At 33.2% G+C, this 19,998-nt stretch overlaps 2 protein-coding genes across 2 annotated transcripts; both read right to left on the minus strand.

Moving 5' to 3' along the window:
* Positions 1-8,489: 8,489 nt before the first annotated feature.
* On the minus strand, positions 8,490-11,930 carry LOC147399578 (pentatricopeptide repeat-containing protein At2g39620-like). The gene is given in 4 exon segments (XM_086444988.1): positions 8,490-9,156; positions 9,159-9,869; positions 9,872-10,837; positions 10,840-11,930. Coding segments are annotated over 4 exon segments (2,868 nt in total). The 5' UTR covers positions 11,762-11,930; the 3' UTR covers positions 8,490-8,887.
* A 3,734-nt stretch (positions 11,931-15,664) lies between these two features.
* LOC147399579 (large ribosomal subunit protein eL33z-like) lies at positions 15,665-18,226 on the minus strand. Its single transcript, XM_086444993.1, has 5 exons — positions 18,106-18,226; positions 17,962-17,997; positions 17,641-17,869; positions 17,500-17,542; positions 15,665-15,814 (listed from the first exon to the last, which is right to left on the minus strand). Exons 1-4 carry the CDS (start codon positions 18,132-18,134, stop codon positions 17,501-17,503), a joined length of 336 nt encoding a protein of 111 aa, XP_086301119.1. The 5' UTR covers positions 18,135-18,226; the 3' UTR covers positions 15,665-15,814; position 17,500.
* Between the last annotated feature and the right edge of the window lie 1,772 nt (positions 18,227-19,998).

The following is a 19,998-nucleotide window of genomic DNA, read 5'->3' on the forward strand; positions in this document are numbered from 1 at the left end:
TATGGGTTAGAATCTCCAAAATAAATAAACAATAATGGTTAGAGAAAAGAAGGTTGGTTGTAGGAGCTTTCTTAGCCCCTTGAGTGATTAAGGAGATAGAAAGAAGATCTTGAAAATTAATAATTAAAAGCACACCCATATCATATAAAGAGAGATATAGGGTTAAGAAGAGAGATTTAAAAAGGAGACACAACAATAAAAAAACTCATATTCGATGGCCCAAGGCTGCTGTCTAATTTCGTAAGATTTGATGGATCATGGTGTCAAATTTCTTCTAACGAGTTGAAACTATCAAATTAATAGATGATGGGAGAAATTCAATGATTTTAGACCGTTAAATCTAGAGAACATCACAAATTACAATGGTCCTAGACCATCAAATTTTGATTTATAAAATTCAGGGCCTTGGCCCATCTAATTTTCCAATTTTCACATGGTGAGATTCGGATTTCAATTAGATGGATGATTGAGACTCTTCATCAAAAACATGGTTGAGATGGAAGGAGATTCCTAAGAAGGATACCCAAGATGAAAAAGGAGTTATAAGAAAGTTGTATTGATCTTGAGGGAATCCTGTGTTTTTCCTCCCTCAATTGTACAAAAACGACAATCACGAGACTTCAACCAATGGTAAAGCTTCGTGATCATATGATAGGATCAATTTTGGACATTAGTGATTCATTTTAATCGTGTGTCTATCAAAGGTCCACCTCCACACTATTTCCAAAAAGAATGTGATAGGATGTTGAATAAGGAATCACTCATTTTCAACAAAATAGTATTGTTGTTCTTTTGGAGTAACTAATTTTAATTAAGGAAAATTTTGGCCCCATTTGATAACATTGTCAGTTTTTGCTGTCAGATTCTACGATTAAAAGTAGTTGTTAGAAATAGTTGGAATACTAAAAACCTTATTTGATAGAGTCTTATAAAAGTGTTATGTTGTTTACTAGAATTTGATACAACAGTTGAATTGTACTGTATTATGGTAAAATGATTAGAATACCCCTAATGTTAATAATGCAACCAAAATGCATTAAAATGATCAGAATACCCTAATAAATATATAATTACAATATATATATATATATATATATATATAAAATTATAAAAAATATTTATTTTAATTTAAATAAATTTATAAATTTTATAATTCTATCAAAATTTCTACAGAATCTCCTTTTAAAAATGGACATATAAAATTTTCCTGATAAAGAAAATACCTACATAATATATAATCCAACATCCACATAACATCCCATATATATAACATATCTACATAACATCTCATTTATATTTTGACATCATTTAAACATAATAACTATAACTAATATAATAAGTAGAACTGAAATAAATAAAAACATAAAAAATATGCATTCAACAAATACGTACAAGATATATTTTTTATTCTTCTTATTTGCATCCGTTCTAACCATAGTTAATATAATTAATGTCATTATTCGATCACATGAACAAAATGGTGGATATGTATAGTTTGCCTTCAATGCTATTTATCATGCACAAAAAAATCATAAATAAATATGGAATCTTGGTGATATACTTAAACATAATATAATCTTTATCCCAACATCGAATAATAGTATCAACACTTATAATATAAAGTAATAAACATAATATGAAAATGTATCAATGATTACAAGTATAAATGACATCGACTATTAAATCCTTCTGTATTTTCATTTTTTGTTGGCTATGATGACCTACTAGTGGGGGAACTAGATACTCTTGATCAATGGTTGCCAATATAAATGGCATCAGATTTTTTTCATTAATTTATAAACCCACAAGGTTTGATCAATCATAAACCACAAGATTTTAGATATTTAATCAATCAATCAAATAACCCACAAGCTTCGGTCAACCAAAAAACCCATGAAAATTTTAGATTTTTGACCATAAATAACTTTAAAATTGTAAGATATTAGATTTTTTCATCAATGAAACAATCCACATGGTTCGGTCAATCAAAAACCCATGAAAATTTGAAATCTGACATTAAAACCACAAGATTTTAGATTTTTTCCATCAATCGAACTTTACAATCACAAGATTTAAGATTTTTTCATCAATTTATAAACCCTCAAGGTTAAGTCGACCTAAAACCCAAGAAAATTTCAGTTCATTTATAACAAAAAATACCTACATTTGGTGTGTCGATCAGAGTTAGATATGCTAAAGAGATATGCGAGATCAGTTACCATTGATCGAAGGTTCAACTTAGATAATTACGTCGTTTTAGGGTATATTAAAAGAGATGAGTAGGTTTTGGACGAAGAAGATGTATAAGAATGAGGATATGGTTTGTAATATTTTGATTTCTCGAAAGTTACTTTAGTCATTTCGTTGGAACCGTTTTTACGGTAATTGCTTCTCTCGCAAACACGTATGTGAAAAGCTATTGATATCCGCTCATCCAAATTGCATTAAAATAGGGATATATAAATGTGGTTTTTTTTTTTAATATCAAACTATAATCACATTGAAACGTTACATTTTTTACCCCCTAAAAGCGCATGAGCGTTGTTGTAAAGCGGAATCAAACACCACCTTTCTTTTTAAGAACTTCTTGTTCTATAGTTCATTAGATTATAAAGTATCAATTTTCCCTATTTATTTAGAGTAATTTAGAAATATCCCTCTATGGATTAGTAAATTTTTAAGATATCCGTGTTTTCAAAATGATAACTGTTTTCAAAATGATAACTTACCCTTTGATGTTGTACTGCTCTGAAAAACATAGAAAAAATAACCTAAACACCCTCCTTTGTGATTTCTAACAAAAAATCTTTGTTTTTTTTTTCTATTCAAAACTAGTCATCGTCGATATTTAGGGTAAATTATTTTTTCCAACATCTTCAACCTTAATAGTATACCCCTTTAACGTTGACATCAAGAACAAGATAGAATTTTTTAGAAATAGAAGATCATGTATATGATTTTTTATTTTTTTATTTTTTTGGAAAAATCAAGGGATTTCTACATGAGGTTGAACATGTTAAAAATAATTTATAGTAGCCATTGAAGAGCTTGAAGATAGATGTTGGGAATAAATATCAAAGGTTTCTAGCTAGAGATCGAAGGCAAGGGCATTTATGACTTTTTCATTTGTCTTTGAGTGTAGTTTGAGGTCAAGGGGTATATGCCAAACATGGTAAAAATATATATATAGAAACATAAACATACCGACACACACGACCCGACCACCATTGATCTCACTTGAGCATGTGAAGAGCGAGAGCCTTTTATTAACATTATTAATAGACTTGTAACAAACTCGAATTTTTCCCTCCGTTGATATTTAGTAGTTGGTTAGCTTAGTCAAAGTTGGGGATTCTAACCCCAAATTCAACTGCAAAGTCATGGGGCTGTGTATCATTTTTTAATTTGTTGGGTGGTTTGAAAGTTTATTTTATTTGTTATATACATACCTAACAACTGGTAAGCGGTAAAAAATAATAATTTATGCTTTAAGATTTGATGAAAGGAAATTTTGATTATTAATATTTAGGGTTTTTTTTTTTTTTTTTTTGTGGTATATAAATGTAGAGGTGATCCTTCATTATCTTTCACGTACGCGTCCAGACCCACGGTGATCTCAAGTCTCAACCTCCTCAATTTCTTGATTTGAGCATTTAATGTCATATTTGTTAAAGATACTTCGATGTGTAAGAGAGTCAGATAATAAAATATTAATTGGACAATTATTGTAATGTTGAGTATTGAGATAACAATTTGAGCCAAACCTTTGCAAATTGCAATATTCAAATGGTTTGTTTTGGTGTGATAAATAATTTAAGAAATTGGAGTGTATTAAGTAAAAGTTGGAGTGCCAATAGTAATTCTCTTCATGCTTAAAAGGCCATTTCTACCGTGTAATGATGTTAACTTTGAGACTAAATCTCGGCCATTCGTTGGGCAATATTAAATGCTAAAATTTTCGAGAGATCATAAATTATGAATCCCATCTGATATGCAAATATGCATCGACCATACCTTTCTCGGCAGCTAACATGGTCCATTAATGTTGTGTACCTGTTTTAACATTCAACAGCCCTACCACCAAATGATAGATACTTCTTGGGCTTTTTTTAAAATATTATTGAGAGTCCCATTGAGAAGAAGGTTCTTTTACATTGTGCAGTTTATTTTAAAAATACAAGCAAGCAATGCTTAAAAGTTATGGGGACCATTTTTGTCCCACTCTGGGATTGAGACACATGTTATGAAAAAATAGAAAAATCCTACCGGAAGTACTGAGCTTAACCTACACAAACACTAGGAAATCAATGTAAACTATGGTAGGCACTTACTGAAATCGAGCACGATACTTACTGAAACTAAACACAATGACAAGAAGAAAGATCCCATCCCATCCCATCCCCACTAGTTCAAAAATCCTAATAATCAAGATATGGATCGAACATCCAAAGCAAGAACATTCAACACCACTCATATAAGAAATCTCAAAGGGAATATAGTTTACAATCTAGCAAAAATGACCACAAGTTAGGTTCAGAATGGCCTCCAGACTGGTGAAGCCACCCAACACAATCTTAGAGTCTCAAACATAATGGGACAAAGAATTAAGGCGATCTGAGCTCTCCCACGCACTCAATTCATGATATTGAATGTGATATCTAAAAGTATTTATCTAATCAAAGGTGTACATAATATTCTTTGACTCACCCACCTCCAAACAGTAAAATCATGCTCACTCAACATTAATTGTACTGAGATACTATTAATCAAACCTAAGTATCAACATTAATGAAACATGTGCACGAATTTCAAGAACATTTTTCATCTAGTTCACATCTTACTTGGTATTACACCTAGATTAATCGTGTGGTGACACGTGTCTCTGAGTTTTGCTTATAAAATCCCTTCTCAAAACAGACAAAGGGTTCAGAACTTGAGTATTGGATTTTCACTTTTTCCTAAGAATCTCACATTTTGAAATTTTACTGTTCACTTCCCCAACATTTCATCTTGTTTTCCTTAATTACTAAATTTTCAAAGAATTTTTGGCAAGCACAACACCGGGACCTCATCCTTATTATCTTTTACTAGCTCAAAAGCAACAAGAGGACTAAAGCCTTCATCACCAACAAAAAAGAGCCATTGAATCAACAGAAGTTCTTAGCTTGAGGAGTGAAAGTCCAAAAAAACTCTCCACAAAGGTGTTTCATTAACCCTTTAGAAGATAATAAAAGCTCTCTAATGAGAATTATTGAAATAACACTCAAAATAGGACTCTAGTAGTAAAAAACTATAGATTGTTTTTCTCGAGATACAAATATTATACATTCAAGTCATACTTCACACACACTCTAAGTGACATTTTTCCTTTTCACTTTTCTTAGTAACATGAAATGTGCATTGCATGTGCCAACTAATAAAAATGTGCATTGCATGTGCCAACTAATAAAAATATGCACCTATCCAAAGGTATTTTTGTATTCGAAAGATTACGATCTAACTTTATTTATGAGAGTTATTCATCATCATCATCACCAAAGCCTTATCTCAAGAGTATCGTAAGAAAATTCCGTAGGGACCAGTCCCATCTCAAAAGGGATGTGGGATGCCTTGCTTTAACCAAAAAAAATAAAGAAGAAGAAGAGTATAGTGAGAAAATTATATTATAATTTTATATTCAATTAAAAATACATTATGTGTGATTAGTCCTATCCGCTCAACTTATTGATGAGAAGTTATGACATTTTGAAAATTTCAATAAAAAACATATATCTTTGAAAGAGTAATTTGTCATTGTTATAAATTGAAGTAACTTAATTGGCATTTATAAAGGAGAAAAATATATGTTATAAAATTATTCTAAATCTTAAATAAACAAAAATAATTAGTAAAAAGATTTTTTATTGCCTAACCAACATTTTCTTATAACACCTTAATTATACGCAATCCCAAGGTCAATCATGTGTTTTGAAAGATTCACCGTGGTCAATAGCTTGAAAACTACCTTACATTATGCATGTATACATTCTGAGTGTTGATATTCTAACTAGAAAGTCCTCACTTGGTCAATCTATTTTCTCGAGATACACAAATGCACATCTTTTATTGGGATTTACCTTAATGTATCCCGAGAAAATAGATATATGATTCCATGTTGTTTTGTCAGTCGAGTATTGATCAAGTGAAGACTTTCTAGTTAGAAAATCATTATTCAATCACTCTGCTTTTCTAAAATTGAAGTAACACTAACAATAAATAATTTTAATTTGTCCTCATTTATTTTTTTTTATTTATAACAAGGAATCGCTATAGATAGTGGACCATGCTTGTATGTGGACTTTGCCCAGTTCATAGACCATGGTCTTGTCCAAGGACTAGTCCCAGGGCATGTGTAACACCTACACATCACACAGACTAGGTAAGTGAGAGTGCACCCTCACGGGTGGCCCCTGAGTAATTAATGCTTATACTTGTCCTCACTTTCGTTCCCATCCAATTTTTTCATATGGCATATTTTTTATTTATTTTATTATTATTATTATTAATTTTTTGAGAGAGGAGGTCTACTAATTGTTATGCTTTAATCTCTAATTAACAGCTCTATAAAAATGATCATTGTTGAATTGATGCACAAAATTGTGGCAATGCACATAACCATATATCTTTTTTTCGAGATACAAAAGGAAAAAGATTTATGGTTCTGTGAACATACTACGTCAACCGCGTCAGTTTATCGTTAGTCTTTTTTTTGGGTAAATTATTAATAGAGGGTAAAATATTATAATATATACAAAAAAAAATTCTATTTTTTCTAAAATTACTATAACCAAATTAAGTCACTGAACAGTCCATCGCTTTAGTAACTTGTTAAAATACATTAATTTACTAAAAATGCCCTTTTAATGGTTAAAATGTTGGATTGTCCAGTGTTTTAACACATCACTAATTTAGCCTCCATTTAAAATGCTGGACTATCTAATGATTTAATTCATTTTTGGTAAAAAAAAAATTAAAAATAGATTTTGTTTAAAAAAATATTATAATATTTTCCCCTTTTTTTTATTTAAATGAAGGGGTCTCAGAACTAGTAGGCTTGACTAGTTGGGGGTGAGGCAACTAGACTCTCAAAGCATCGTATTTGGTCCAAAATCCTTGGTACATGAAACACCCCCCAAACCACCCATACAAGGTTAGAGCAAAAATAACTTTTTAAACATTGATTTGAGCACCTTACTTGTACTTGGGCACCTAACTCTTTGATTTTTCCATCGTTATGGGTGAGGGGGAGTGTTGAATGTATATTTTCCTCCACTCTGGGTGTGTCATACCCCATTTAAGTTCCATGACCCTCTTATATCTATAGTTCTCCCCTTTTCCAATAAATCGGTCTTCATGGTATCAAAGCACTAGGTTCATATATGTCACAGGTTCAATTTTTCCACCGTTATGGGTGAGGGGGAATGTTGAATGTATATTTTCCTCCACTCTCAGGTGTGTCATACCTTATTTAAGTCCCATGATCCTCTTATATTTATAGTTCTCCCCTTCTCCAACAGATCGATTTTCTGGGGTAGTTGGTTGGTTAACATTACTCCTAATAAACATCTTTCTATAAATTGTTCATCAAAGTGATTCATTGTTATTTTAGTTTTTGAAAAAAAAAAATATGGATAAACTCTAAGAATTCTATTAAAAGAATATATATTAACGTGTTGGCGTCAAATTTCAGTTCAAATATAATAATGTTATTTTCAGCACACAAAAAAACACCATTTTCGATTTAGGTGTGTAGGCCTCGAAGTTGTGTGAGAGCATCTTAATTAGATTTGGAAGTCAGGGTCATTCTCCATCATCAATTGGTTTGAGTGCACATTTACCAGACTTGAACTCGGCCAAAGTTAGCCCAATTTCAATTAGTGACTGAATAACAGAGAAAGAGACAGATAATCTTGAGTTTCAAAGTCTAAGCCTCTCATTTGCCTAACCACTTAACAACCCAATATCCCACTAAAATTTGAAAATGCCAAAAGTTAGGCTCAACTCCAACCACCCACTTAAATGAACCAGGCCCATATAAAAGAATGACAAGTGTAAAAGCCCAGTGGACCAAATTAGCCTAAAAAGACTCTTAAACCACAAATTAGATTCCTTTGAAAAGTTCAAAAAAATTCAGATAAGAAATGAAGAAACGAAAAACAACAATGATCCCAAAGCCAAGTCTTTTGTTATTTATTGATGTGAGAGTGAGTTTATTTCTACTTTTACTGTCTACATCCAAGTTCTTTTGTGTCTCCTTTACTGCTTTTTGGAGTTTCAACAAGAATATTTCTTCTAATTATGACTAATTTGCCTTACAAACAAGTAAATTCGTTAAGAGAAGAATGCACATAAAGATATTCAGAATAAGATCAACAAACTCGGAAGAAAACTTCAGATGTCGAGGACCCAGAAAGATTAAAAAATTTAAGAGTTGTGATGGGCTAGGAGTCGAACTTGTTCTCAATAAACCATTGGAAGTAAGAATCGACTATACATCTCTTTCCACCGAAAGAAAACCTCTAAATGAGATGACTGAACTAAACTGTGTCATGGGTCCTCTTCGAGGATCTCCAATGAAAAATAACAAAAAATGAGAATTGTACTACCTATTTAAGTTAAGAGCTTAGCCCACATAGTTATGAAGGTTCTACTGTTTTTGTTCAAAGATGTACGATGAGTGGTTTACGTATTTCTCTTCATAGTCGTCACCAGTAATCTTTGCATGAGCAATTCCCGTTCTCAAAGTGATGGAACCGACTGGCATCCCTAACAACTATTCTACGCCCCGTGATCTCTGAAATGAACTTCGTAGTAGTGTGGCAGTCTGGGCAAACACGCAAGTTCTTGACTATTGGATGGACAGCCCAGGCTCCGTATTCAGAAGAGCAAAGGTTATGGCTAGTCTCTCACTATGACTGAAAAGGAACGAGTTTTTCTCTTCTTCCTCCACATTATGAAGAACGCAGGTTGTGTCAGGCATATACCCCATCTTCTCCATCTTCTCAAGTAAACCATCCCACAATATGCTCATATTTTCAAAATGTGGATGGCTCCGATCGCCCACTCTAAATGCATGGACTTTATTCTTAATTTCAACCCAACTACATCCAGGGTTTTCTTCAACCCCATGCCGTTCATTGTCGTTCTCATCTTTCCCACATCACCCCACCTCGCAGATTGAGCATAAATGTTCGAGAGTACTACATGATGAGCTGGGTTTTGAGGCTCAAGTCTAACAAGGTGATCCAATGCTACTTCTCCTAATCGAACATTAGAATGCATCCTGCATGCACCCAACAAGGCTCCCCATACAGTAGCATCGGGCAACATTGGCATTCTCTGAATAAAACCCCAAGCTTCATCCAATTGACCCGCACGACCTAACAGATCAACCATGCAAGCATAGTGTTCCAATCCAGGCTCAAGATGATGTTTGGAGATCATGGAATGAAAATATTTTCTCCCTTGTTCAATCAAACCTCCATGTCTGCATGCAGACAAGACACTGACAAAGGACACAGAATCAACCTCGATGCAGCTTTCTTGCATCTTCAAGAAGAGTGCACAAGCATGGTCACCAAGCCCGTGTATAGCATACCCTGCAAGCATGGCATTCCATGACACGGTATCTCTATTGCACATCCTGTTAAAAACTTCCTCAGAGCAGTCAAGCCGTCCACATTTAGCATACATGTCGATGAGACTGTTACCAACGAGTACATTAGACTCGAACCCTGTTTGAATTATGTAGGCGTGAAGAGCCGTGCCTTCTCTCAAGGCAGCTAAGTATGCTGCTGGAAGGACACTAACTATGGTGACTAAACTAGGCCGAAACTCTCCAACCTCATCTTGTGAAAAGAGGATATAGCTTCCTTGGCACGACCATTCTGCATGTAACCCGCAATTAATATATTCCATGATATCTCATCCTTGGTGAATTCAGCTTCATCAAACAAGAATTCGGCTGTGGTGAGATCTCCACACTTTGCATACATGTCGATGAGCGCGTTCTTTACATGAAGGTCCACCTCAAACCCGTTCTTGATAATTTGTCCATGTATGTAGGTGCCTTGATCTAGGGCATCCATGAGCACACAAGCTGGAAGTACACCCACCATGGTTCCCGAATCTGGGCGATACCCTGCTTGTTGTAATTGATGAAACATCTCCATGGCATGATTAGCATCACCAATTTGTGCATACCCGTTTATCAAAGCATTCCATGTTACAACATCTTTGCGCTGCATCATATTGAATACAATGTGTGCCATCGAGAAGAATCTACACTTCACATACATGGCTACTAAAGCCGTCTCCGTTGAAACATCCAAGCCAATATCAGATTTTATTACACAAGAGTGTACGCTCTTCCCTAAGTTCAAAGCAGATAGTTCCCCACAAGCGGGAAGGACGCTCATTATAGTAACCCTATTCGGTCTAAGATCCCCTTTTTGCATTTCTCGAAAAAGAGACAAGGCTTCTCTTGAATGTCCGGTTTGAACAAACGCGGCTATCATTGCAGACCACACAACCACATCCTTCCCTGGAATGCCTTCGAACACTTGTTTTGCCTTCTCTAATTCCCCACACTTTGCATACATGGTCATGAGGGTAGTCGCAACCAAAATATCTGAATCAATATTTTCTCGAACAATATAATCATGAATCTCACTTCCTTTCTCCAAATCTCTAATCTCGGCTGCAGCTAAAAGAGCACTCACCAGTGATACCTGGTTCAGCTTTAAATTCAGATTCTCTTTTTTCAAGCAATCAAATAACTCTAATGCTTCAAGAAAACACCATTATGGGCATAACCAGCCACCATCGTCCCCCACGAAACATCGTCCCTCTCCCACATCAAGTCAAAAACCCGGCGACCAACATCTACATCTCCACACTTTGAGTACATATCGATCAACCCATTTGAAACTACAGAAGGAAAAGCTCTCCTGATTACAAACCCATGAACAGACCTACACAAGATAATATCTGATAACTTAGAAATTGCCGGGAATAAGTTTAACAAACTCACCGAATTCGGTTCAACCCCATTAAATTGCATATTTCGGAAAAAACCCAATGCTCCAAAAGGATCCTGGCTTTGAGACAACCCTGCGATCATCGCATTACAAGCAACGACATCCAACTCAGGCATTCGATCAAACACGTCTCGTGCAATTCCGATTCTACCCATTTTACAGTACATATCAACGAGACTGGTACCGATAAACACATCAGATTCCAATCCCTTTAAAGCTATTTCATGGTGAATCCGGACACCCTCTTCCAAGTCTGAAGATCCAGTACAAGCTTTCAAAACAAATGTGAATGTATACTTGTCCGGTTCGACCCCTTTTTCTAACATTTTGTGATACAGATTCAGAGCTTCTTTGTTTTGATTTGTTCTTGTATGAACTTTGATCATGGAGTTCCATAAGACTACACTTGGGTGTACTGCGGAATCGAAGACTGAGCGAGCGAAGTTCGATTTATGGAAGAATGAGTACGAGTTTACGAGTTGGGTGTTTGTGAAATCGTCTTGTTTGATACCTGAAACTAGTAAATGTGCATGGATTTGAAGGAGAGATCTTAGATTTTTGCAAGAATTGAGAAGGTGGGGGTAGTAAAGGGAAATAGTTGGGTTGTGAGAGGATAAAGATGGGATCTCAGTTGGTGTTGTTTTAAGATGTTGGAAGGGTCGACGGATGGCGTGTTTTATCATAATTAGAGCTGCATTCGATCAGTTATTGGCGGTAAAATATACAGAAGAAATTCGAACGTTCGAGAAGAATAAGCTAAATTAACAGAAAAAAATATATATAAAAAAAATGGCAAACCATGTGTGCTGTAATCTACCACAGAGGAATCTCTGTTAAGGTCAAGGGAGATTACAATGAAAAATTAATAAAATTAAAGAGAGATTATTAAGAAAAGTTGAGGTTAAAAAGGTAAAAGGGAAAAAATAATAAAGTTTGAGAGATATTATTTGAATAAAAAAAAGGGAGGTGAAAGTAGGGGGCAGGAATTTGTTGTAGTGGGGCAAGTTATGATTAATTGTATAGTTGAAAAACTTGAAGTTGAATGGTTTCTTGGAGAAATTAAGAGGTTTTTAGTTAGAAGTTGAAAAAAAAAAAAAAAAGGATATTTAGATCATTTTCAAATAGTATATGAGAAGACCCCATGGGGGGGGGGGGGGGAAATGGAGAGAGAGGTGAGGGAGTGATAACAAATGGAGCATGTAATTAGTTGAAAATATAAGGGTGTTTCAAAGTTCTATGGGGCAATGCCCCCACCAACTCCTTATTAGCTCTGCCCTAGGTGAAAGGGGTAAAAGGGAAAAGATGATAAAATTGGAGGTATATTATTGAAAAAAGAGTAAAAAAAGAAAAATAATAAAATTAGAGGGATATTATTGAAAATAAATGAGGAGGAGGAGAGGAAAGACAATAAAATTAAAATGGTAAAGAAAAAAAATAATAAACTTGAAGATTAATGAAGATTAATAAAATTGAATTGATGAAGATTCAATTCAAAAAAATTTCGTAAAATAATAAGATTAAACAAAATATTTTATTGAATTTCTTACCAAAACCTATCATTTTCAGCCACTTTCTAACTCTTCTCTTCTTCTTGATGTTTGAATGTTGAAAGCTAAAATTTTAGAGATGAAGGGTAAATATATTATGACATTCTATGATTAATCGAGGGATTGTCAATTAATTTATCAATTCGTCAAATTAATCAACTAACGCCTTAATAGAATTTTACAAAATAAAATAAAAAATATTGAAGAATTTTGTAACTACGAAAAAAGTTGTTTTCACATACAATTTTTTCAATATCTTTGAAAATTATGAAAATCCATTATCTTCAAAAAAAAATAAGGGAAAATTATCAACAAAAAAAAAATATTAAAAAAATATTTTCAAAAGGAATCAAAACTGACCCTTTAAAAGTGATTTTTTTTTTCTTCAATTAAAAAATTAAAATTTCTTCCCTTAAAGGACTTTTGGCAATAGATTTTATCAATGCTTTGGTACTTGTGTGTGTTCTTTAGTGTAATTTGAAGTTCTACAACCACTTTTCTTTATTTCACATTTTCAGTGATACAGAACCATGGAAGAACACAGGATTTCAGATTTAATTTTCTTTTTAATCATCTTTTTCTTACCTCTTGCTTTTACAATTTTTGATATGTTATTTTTTTTATTAGCCATCTTCAAGATTTTTATATCTTGAAATCAAATTTCCTAAAAAATACAAAAAAAAAATTATTTATCAAAATAAATTCAATTTTTAAAATTTTTTTAAAAGATACAAAACCGGTCTTTTAAAGACCGGTTTTTCTCTCTCCTCGATTTTCCTCAAGACTTTCTCTCTCCTTTAATATTTTAAAAAAAAAAAAATTTTAAATCGGTCTTTGAAAGACCGGTTTTTCTCTTTCTTCATTTATTTCTCTCACCCTTTCTCTCTCCTCTATCATTAAAAAAAAAATGAATTTTTTTTAAAAAGATTTTTCTCTCTCTTCATCATTTCTCTCACTCCTTTCTCTCTCCTATTATTTTAAAAAAAAAATGAATTTTTTTTTAAAAAGATTTTTCTCTCTCTTCATTCATTTCTCTCACCCCTTTCTCTCTCCTATTATTTAAAAAAAAATGAATTTTTTTAAAAAGATTTTTCTCTCTCTTCATTCATTTCTCTCATCCCTTTCTCTCTCCTATTATTTAAAAAAAAAAACGAATTTTTTTAAAAAAGATTTTTCTCTCTCTTCATTCATTTCTCTCACCCATTTCTCTCTCCTATTATTTAAAAAAAAAATGAAATTTTTTTTAAATATATTTTTCTCTTTCTCTCATTCATTTATCTTGAGATCAAGATCTTGAGATAAAATAATAAAAACAAATTTTTGATTTACCTTAGTTGAAGAAGAAGAAGATGAAAAAGTAAAAAAAAAAAGTAATTCTTTTGGAGAGAAGAGAAGAGAAGGGTAAAAGAGATAAGTGAAGAGAGAGAAAAATATATTTAAAAAAAATTCGTTTTTTTTTTTTAATAATAGGAGGAGAAAGGGGGGGTGAGAGAAATGAATGAAGAGAGAGAAAAATCTTTTTAAAAAAAATTCATTTTTTTAAATGATAGAGGAGAGCGAAAGGATGAGAGAAATAAATGAAGAGAGAGAAAAACTGATCTTTAAAGACCGATTTTTTAAAAAAAAATTTAATATTAAAGGAGAGAGAAAGTCTTGAGGAAAATCGAGGAGAGAGAAAAACCGGTCTTTAAAAGACCGATTTTGTATCTTTTTTGAAAATTTTTAAAAATTGGATTTATTTTGATAAATAATTTTTTTTTTGGTATTTTTTTGATAATTGTCCCTTTTATTTATTTCAAACCTTTTCTTCATCTTTCACAACAAAAAAAAAAATCATTTTTTTCATCTCTACAAAAATTAATTAATTAATTTGGCCCTGACCGTAAAGCAAAAGCCCCGAATTTTAGACTAAAACTATATTGTAGTCCCGAATTTAAGCTTGAAGCTATACTAGAACTAGTCGGTCTAGTGGTGCTTGACTTTCTCGGGCCAAATTTTTTAATTTTATAATAAAAAATAAATTTTAAATCTCAAAGGTCGAATTATTTTAGACCAAATTTTTTTATTTTATAATAATAAATAAATTTCAAATCTTAAGGATTGAATTTTATTTTATTTTATTTAGTTAAACGAGGGTCTAAGGATCGAAATTTATTATGATAAATTCTATAAAAAAAAGTTGTTACTTTAAAAAAATAAAAAAAAATTAATCGAATTTTTTATAATTTATAATCCTAACAAAGACTAGAGAAAGCAGAAGTGAGTTACCGCTCTGCTCTTTGGATTTTATTATATGACGAGGAACAAACCGACACCTTGCGCCAGTCAGTCTCCTCCGCTCTTAAAAACAAAAAATAAATGAAAAGAAAAAATCCAATTTGGAAATTGTTTTTCTTGTGCAGTTCACTTGGTGAGTTATAGTTTCAGTTGAGATCGTCTCACCTTTTTCTTTAAGATGTGTTAGTAGCACCCCAACTTTACTTATTACACCTCAATTCTTAAATTATTAATCACCCCCCAATTAAAGATTAAAACATACCAATCAAACACTACAATAAATCCAATAAGAAACACCAACGAATGACATTCCTACCTAGATACAAATATTTCTAGCTACCAAGTCGTGTATTTATCATTCACCACCTGTTGCTCTCTCGAGTTGCCACTCCAATAAAAATATCATGGATTTCAATGAATTAGTTTAGTACAAAAACCTTTTTATCATTTTGGATATCATATACACTTATCAAAATATTCTTGTTCACATAGAAGTTTCTATCCTTGATCACAAGTTCAAATTGATTTCAAATAGACTTCAATTCCATTAGAAAATATAAATTGTGTTGGCAGAGAGAGGAGCCATAATATGTTCTTACTGCATATGATGATAATCTTAATCTTTGTCCCATCAGTTAAGCAATTTGAATAGTAGGTCTCAATAACTAAAAGTGAAGTAATGTACGGCCCATGGTAAATCATTCAACCGACTAAACAAATCATGCAATTTTGGTTCACACACACAAAGTATTCTATGTCAAGTAAACAACCAACAGCAAATCAAAATCATTTTTAGATAGGAAAAAACTCAGTAGCTTCAAGTTTGAATATGGATTACAGAAACAAAACCTAACTTCAACAACTCAAATCTAACATAACTGAATCTCCAACTGCAATTCCCAAACCTAAGACCTGCACCAACAAATAAATGAGGCACATTAATATAAATAAATAAAATTATAATCAGTAAACCATCATTAATAAAAACATCCATAGTGAAAAACATTACGTATTACTAACCACATATATCTGTATCATAAGATATATCAGGAAAAAAAACATGTTCACGTTGCAATATAAACCAGTAAGTGATGGAATCATCCACAAATTTATCAAGAAAGGTCCTCAGGTTTTGTAAAAAGGATTCGTTGGTGTGCGTGTGTATACAAGAAGTGTGGTCATGAGGAAAAATATCCTTTGCTAGGCAAGCGAGATTAGTAGTTGAAGGTGGATTTCAAACTCCTGTTGTAGAAACAGCACTAAGGCTACATTGACTTGTACATGGAACCATTTAGGACCTACTTTGAAAGCCAAGCACAAATTTTCAACTAGTGTGGCAAAGCTCCACTGAACTATAATATATGATTTCTCCACAACATGTGCAATTGATGGGAGGAATGGCAAATGTACCACACAAAACAAGCTTCCATGCATTCAATGAATACAGGGCACACATGAAGGGGACTGGCATCAACCACTTCTAAGCTCCATCCTCCATATAAAGAAATCAAGTTCATATATTCTGTGGGAGTACACTAAAGGAAGTCTGTAAACTAGAAAATAGTTCCATTAGCCCCTGCCAGAAGTTATGCTTACAAATAAATGACACTAAGTATTGAAATCGCAGGAACAACTGAAAAATAATGATCTAAAATCTAAGACAAAGAAATGGGTAGGATCATACAACCAAAACACACACACACGTGTGTGTACAAAAGACTAACATACCCTTGTCTTTTTCACTAAAAGACAAAACCAGGAGTGGTATAATTGGAAAAAAAAAGGTGTTGGGCAATGCTAAAGTCCCCATGAAGTCTTGGACGTTAGCATTCCCCATATATAAATCATTATAATATAAATAATTATAATAATACTGCCCTAAAAAAGTAACAGTTAAGTAACAAAATTTAATTTAATTAAGAAAATTTTGTAAATGAAAATCTAGTTCTAAAAAAACAGTAAGGTCCTTTTTAAGGAAATTTTCATTTATAAACTTTCCATACAGGATGGACCTAAATGAAATTCAATTCCTCTCATTCACCAATAATCCTCAAACTGCCATCTATATTTACATAAAACCACACCGGAGAAAAAAAAAAAAAAAAGGCGATAATCGCCCATATGATTACTAATTCAAGCATTAGTATCAATCAAAAAAAATTCAAGCATTAGTACATTACAGCAGGAACATATCAAGAATTTGATCGTTGTCGATCCAATAAAAAAGAAAAAGAATGCATTCATGGATTATAATAAGCAAATCCCAACATTTGCATTTCGTTGTTACACAAATTCCACCAATAACATACAGACAAGTCCATACTCAAAATTGCAAACAAGTAGAACCCATAACTAAAGTCCTTAGTGACCAACATAGAGAACTGATAATCAATAATATTTCCATCATTTCTAACCCCACCAATTGTCAATGATTGATGTGGAAAAAAAGATTTAAAAAAATGTGTAGTTTCACTTGGAAAATATAAATGAAACAGTTAAGAGTGCAAATTCATAAGTATCAGTCTTAAACCAAAAATTGCAGCCACACCGAGTAAACCACAGGCTAAACAAATACAAAAAAAAAATGGTAATAATACCTCAGATATTGCTTGGGTACATGAAGACTCGAACCCTAAATCCCTGCAAAATCAAACAATAATTAAGATTAAATCTCCATTAGCCCTCCAATAAAATTGCAAAAAAAAATGAAAATAGAGTAAAAGTTGCTTATAATTAACCATAGATTTGGGGGGCAGATTGGACTTGAACTTGGCGCGAACAACACCACTGTTACCATGGGGCCTGATGACCTTTCCCCAAATGCATCGGTAGTGAGATCCGTTCTTCTTGACCTTGGCCTTGTAAATGTAAGCCATTTTCTTGCCGCAGTACCATGCCACCTCCTCCTTAGTGTTCACGCCTTCGATCTGGATCAAAGAAGTGTTGGGATATTGGTTCGATTTCGACCTAATCCATCAAACAAAAACTCCATCAATCTTTAAAACTAGCAACAACAAAAAAAAAATGTTGGATTTGTTGAATGATATCTAACTTTATACCTCTTATATCCAAGAATCGTCCCTCTCACATAGAGTCTGATTCAAATAATAGAATTAAAGATCATCAAATCACTAGAAATCTTAATATTTCAAAGAAAATTTGAACAAAAAACTAGGGTTTGGGAGAGAGAGAGAAGATCAAACCTGACTCGCTCTCCTTGGCGCCCCTTCATCCTGAAATCTCTTCTTTACTGGAGATGAGTGGAGACGCCCCGCGAAACACAAACAGAAACCCTAATCGCGAACAACATTTTGTTTAAATAGAAAATGAAAAGGGATTCGGTACTACAGGATCACGGAGATTCCGCTACAACCTACGTGCACTAAAGTCCTGATTATTTCTAATCGTTGATTTCCACATTTCTACGACTTTGATTTGTAGGCCCAAAGAGTGGTCCATTGCCCACGTGGCGGTTTTATCTTGTGCGCCCACTTTGCCCGCACTAGGCTTAAACTTCCGGTCCATAAGGTTGATCTTGGCTTTATCTAAGGGTCCAGTGAATGATGATATTTGGGCTCAACGTTTTGATTTAATTACACATAGGCCCAACCCAATGAAAGTGGTCCCTATTATAATCGTTATTGGGTTGGCAATTTACGGAAATAATTCATTCTTTTGAAAAAGTGAGAGTTTGGCGATGGTAAGATTTGAACACCCATGGCTTGGAAAACTTTAGAGAGATTCTATTGCCACACCAACTCTTACTAAGAGCACAATATTCATAAGTTATTAACAAAGAATTAGCACATGTCTTGGGATGATCTTAGTAAAAGATGGTGTAGCAATAGAAGCTCTCAAACTTTATAGTTCTCCCAAAAAAAAAAAAATTAGCTCCATGTGAAAGTTTTGGAGTGGGAATCGATTTAGGATGCACAACCAAACACATGCAAAAAACGATAAACACCAACAAAACTGTTTGTTGGTGCTTTGAGAGGTGTCAAACACGGCCTTAAATGTCTTTTTCGACAATTTTTCATGCTACAAACCTACAAGAAGTCCCATAAGTCATCCATGAATTCAAATAGATATGCTTATCTTTTATTTTCTTGTTGTTGTTGAGGATGTATTTCTCTTTAAAGAGATCGAGACATTGTATGTGGAATGCAACTTTAGTAGCCACCCACTTCAGAGAGGAAGGACGAGTGTACTTATCATAAATGATGAGTTATTTTTTAGCGATTCTATTGCCACACCAACTTTTGCTAACACGCCAAACCAATGCATATGTAAATCACCACAACAAAAATGGGTGTGGCAATAGAAATTCTGGGGTGACATTGGGACTTACTGCGATTCTCACATTTCTAATGTCGAAGGTGCAATATAACCATAGATGCTTTTTACTCACATCTTTGGCTGTGGGCACAGCTCCACGTCAGAAATGTGAGAATTGCATTAAATCCCAAGGTCACTCCAGGATTTCCCTTCTCACCTTCTTATTACTTTTATATATATATATAGGGGTGCAGCTCAAGGGACATATGTAAAAACAATGGTTTTTCAAAATATGGGTTAGAGGTTTTGGATTGAGCTGATTTTTTGCAAGGATGGTCACTATGATGAGAAGATCATCCTCACAAAAAATCAGCTCAATCTAAAACTTCTAAATCCATCAAAAGTGATTTACAAATTATTGACAAAAAATCGACGATCCACATTCTAAATCACTTTTAAAGGTTAGAAGTTTCAGATTGGACTAATTTTATTTCCGAATGATCTTCCCATCATAGAGATCATCCTCACAAAAAATCAGCTCAATCCGAAACTTCTACCCCATATTTTGAAAATTTATTAATTTTACATTGGTGTTACATATGTTTTTTTCATATGTCCCTTGATCCTGCGCCCCATATATATATGTATATAAAAGTTGGGGTGCCAATAGAAGTTCATAAAAAAAAACGGGTTAATCTAATCGTTGTAAAGTGTTAAAAAAACTAAGGTGTGTAGGTAGTTGTTGTAATTTTAAGGAAGAATAAATAATTAGTACTACATTTTGGGGTCTATCCCATAAAATACTCAATAACAAACTAAAA

This window comes from Akebia trifoliata, chromosome 6, assembly GCF_017979445.1.
Source record: "Akebia trifoliata isolate Shusen 1 chromosome 6, ASM1797944v1, whole genome shotgun sequence".
NCBI lineage: Eukaryota > Viridiplantae > Streptophyta > Magnoliopsida > Ranunculales > Lardizabalaceae > Akebia > Akebia trifoliata.